The sequence below is a fragment of the Buceros rhinoceros genome, unplaced genomic scaffold (genome assembly GCF_000710305.1).
Source record: "Buceros rhinoceros silvestris isolate BGI_N320 unplaced genomic scaffold, ASM71030v1 scaffold19352, whole genome shotgun sequence".
NCBI lineage: Eukaryota > Metazoa > Chordata > Aves > Bucerotiformes > Bucerotidae > Buceros > Buceros rhinoceros.
In genome coordinates this window covers 47,514-48,994 of record NW_010398573.1, presented here as the reverse complement: position 1 = coordinate 48,994, position 1,481 = coordinate 47,514, and the positions used below count along the sequence as shown (strand labels likewise).

At 43.5% G+C, this 1,481-nt stretch overlaps 1 protein-coding gene across 1 annotated transcript in view; it reads left to right on the top strand.

Moving 5' to 3' along the window:
* Positions 1 to 565: 565 nt before the first annotated feature.
* The window catches only part of PLEKHG1 (pleckstrin homology domain containing, family G (with RhoGef domain) member 1), a 46,136-nt gene continuing 45,220 nt past the window's right edge, over positions 566 to 1,481 (top strand). The window contains exon 1 of the mRNA XM_010131163.1: positions 566 to 1,096. Within this exon, the coding sequence (XP_010129465.1) occupies positions 677 to 1,096 (420 nt within the window). The 5' untranslated portion in view covers positions 566 to 676. The remainder of the gene's footprint in view (positions 1,097 to 1,481) is intronic.

The following is a 1,481-nucleotide window of genomic DNA, read 5'->3' as shown; positions in this document are numbered from 1 at the left end:
TTTTTTTCCTTCAGCTACATTATTTTCATTGGGAAATCATTCTGCTTTTAATGTTTTTGTACAAGCCACAGAGCTGGTAATTGATAACTGCTTTTGGTTTTTGTTTGTCTGTTGGCCTTACAGTATTCAAAACTAAATACTGTCTTCCAAGCAGGGTCAGTGCTCAGCTTGGAGGCAGCAGAGACTGCTCCCAACAAGCGGGGTTTTTTCCTAACCTTAGGGAAAATCTTTGAGCCTTATTTTCTCTCCTGTGCTGAGCCTGGACAGTGCGTAAGCTAATGCCAAGCCCAGCACACTGGTACAAGACGAATGTGACAGAGACATACATGTGAGCAGGAGGTATGTGGTGCCTATGTAGTAGCCCCAAGTGGGGGATCCCCACCACCTAAAAAGCATTAGAGCCACAGTGACCCCCAAATGGCATTGTTCTGGTTGTCTTTTAGTTAAAATAGAATTGTGGCAGTTTTACATGCAAAAAACTTTAGAAGTATCTTCTTTAACTTTTGTGTTATGTAGACATGCAACAGTAAATGGACTTCTTGTGTTTATTTCTTTAGATGACTTCCACTTACCTCTCGATGTTTTACCAGCTGTGACAGAGCCCCTTCAGCCTAAAACAAAAGGGGAAGATTTGCACAAGGAGAACAGACCTTTCCGCTACTGTGAAAAAAACAACATGGACCTGTCAGACAGTGACCGTCCTGTCAGCTTCAGCTCCACTTCCTCCTCTGCCTCCTCCAGGGACAGCCACTGCTCCTTCGGAAGCAGGATGACCTTGGTTTCAAACAGCCACTTAGGCTTGTTCAACCAGGATAAAGAAATGGGTGCCATCAAGCTAGAACTGGTCCCAGCCAGACGGTTTTCCAGCAACAAGCCACGCAAAAACTCCCCTGCAGAACAAGAGGATCCTGAGAAAGGCATTGATAAAACACTAACCATGCCAAGGAAGGCAGAACCAAAAGGAGTGAGCAAAAACTGTGCAATGTCCCTGGTCACAGAGCCCACCAGTCCCAAGCTCCTCTATGTAGACAGAGTTGTCCAAGAGGTTCTGGAAACAGAGAGGATGTATGTTCAGGATCTCAAAAGCATTGTGAAGGTAGGAGTCTTGGTTAGGATGGTGTTAACTGTTGCATAATGCTTTTTTTTTTACATTGCTCGATTTCACAGTAGGGCAGATGGACCCAACAATGGAATTGGCATTTGCTGATCTTTAGTGTAACATTATTGTTCTTGTTAATTGATTAGATAAATCTAAGCTGTTACTACGTGTTCATGAAGAAATAACAGGAAAAAAAACCACTCTACAGTTGTCAGCAGTAGTGGACAAAGAGTGGTAGACCCTTTGCAGTAATGTTTATTTAAAAAAAAAACTCTTTCCTAGAAGATACAGCAAGAAGCAAACAGCAGCTTGTTTGTCTCTTTAAATGTTTTATCTGAAGGGTCTCACTTCACACACACCCCCACCGTCCCCCCACCCCCCC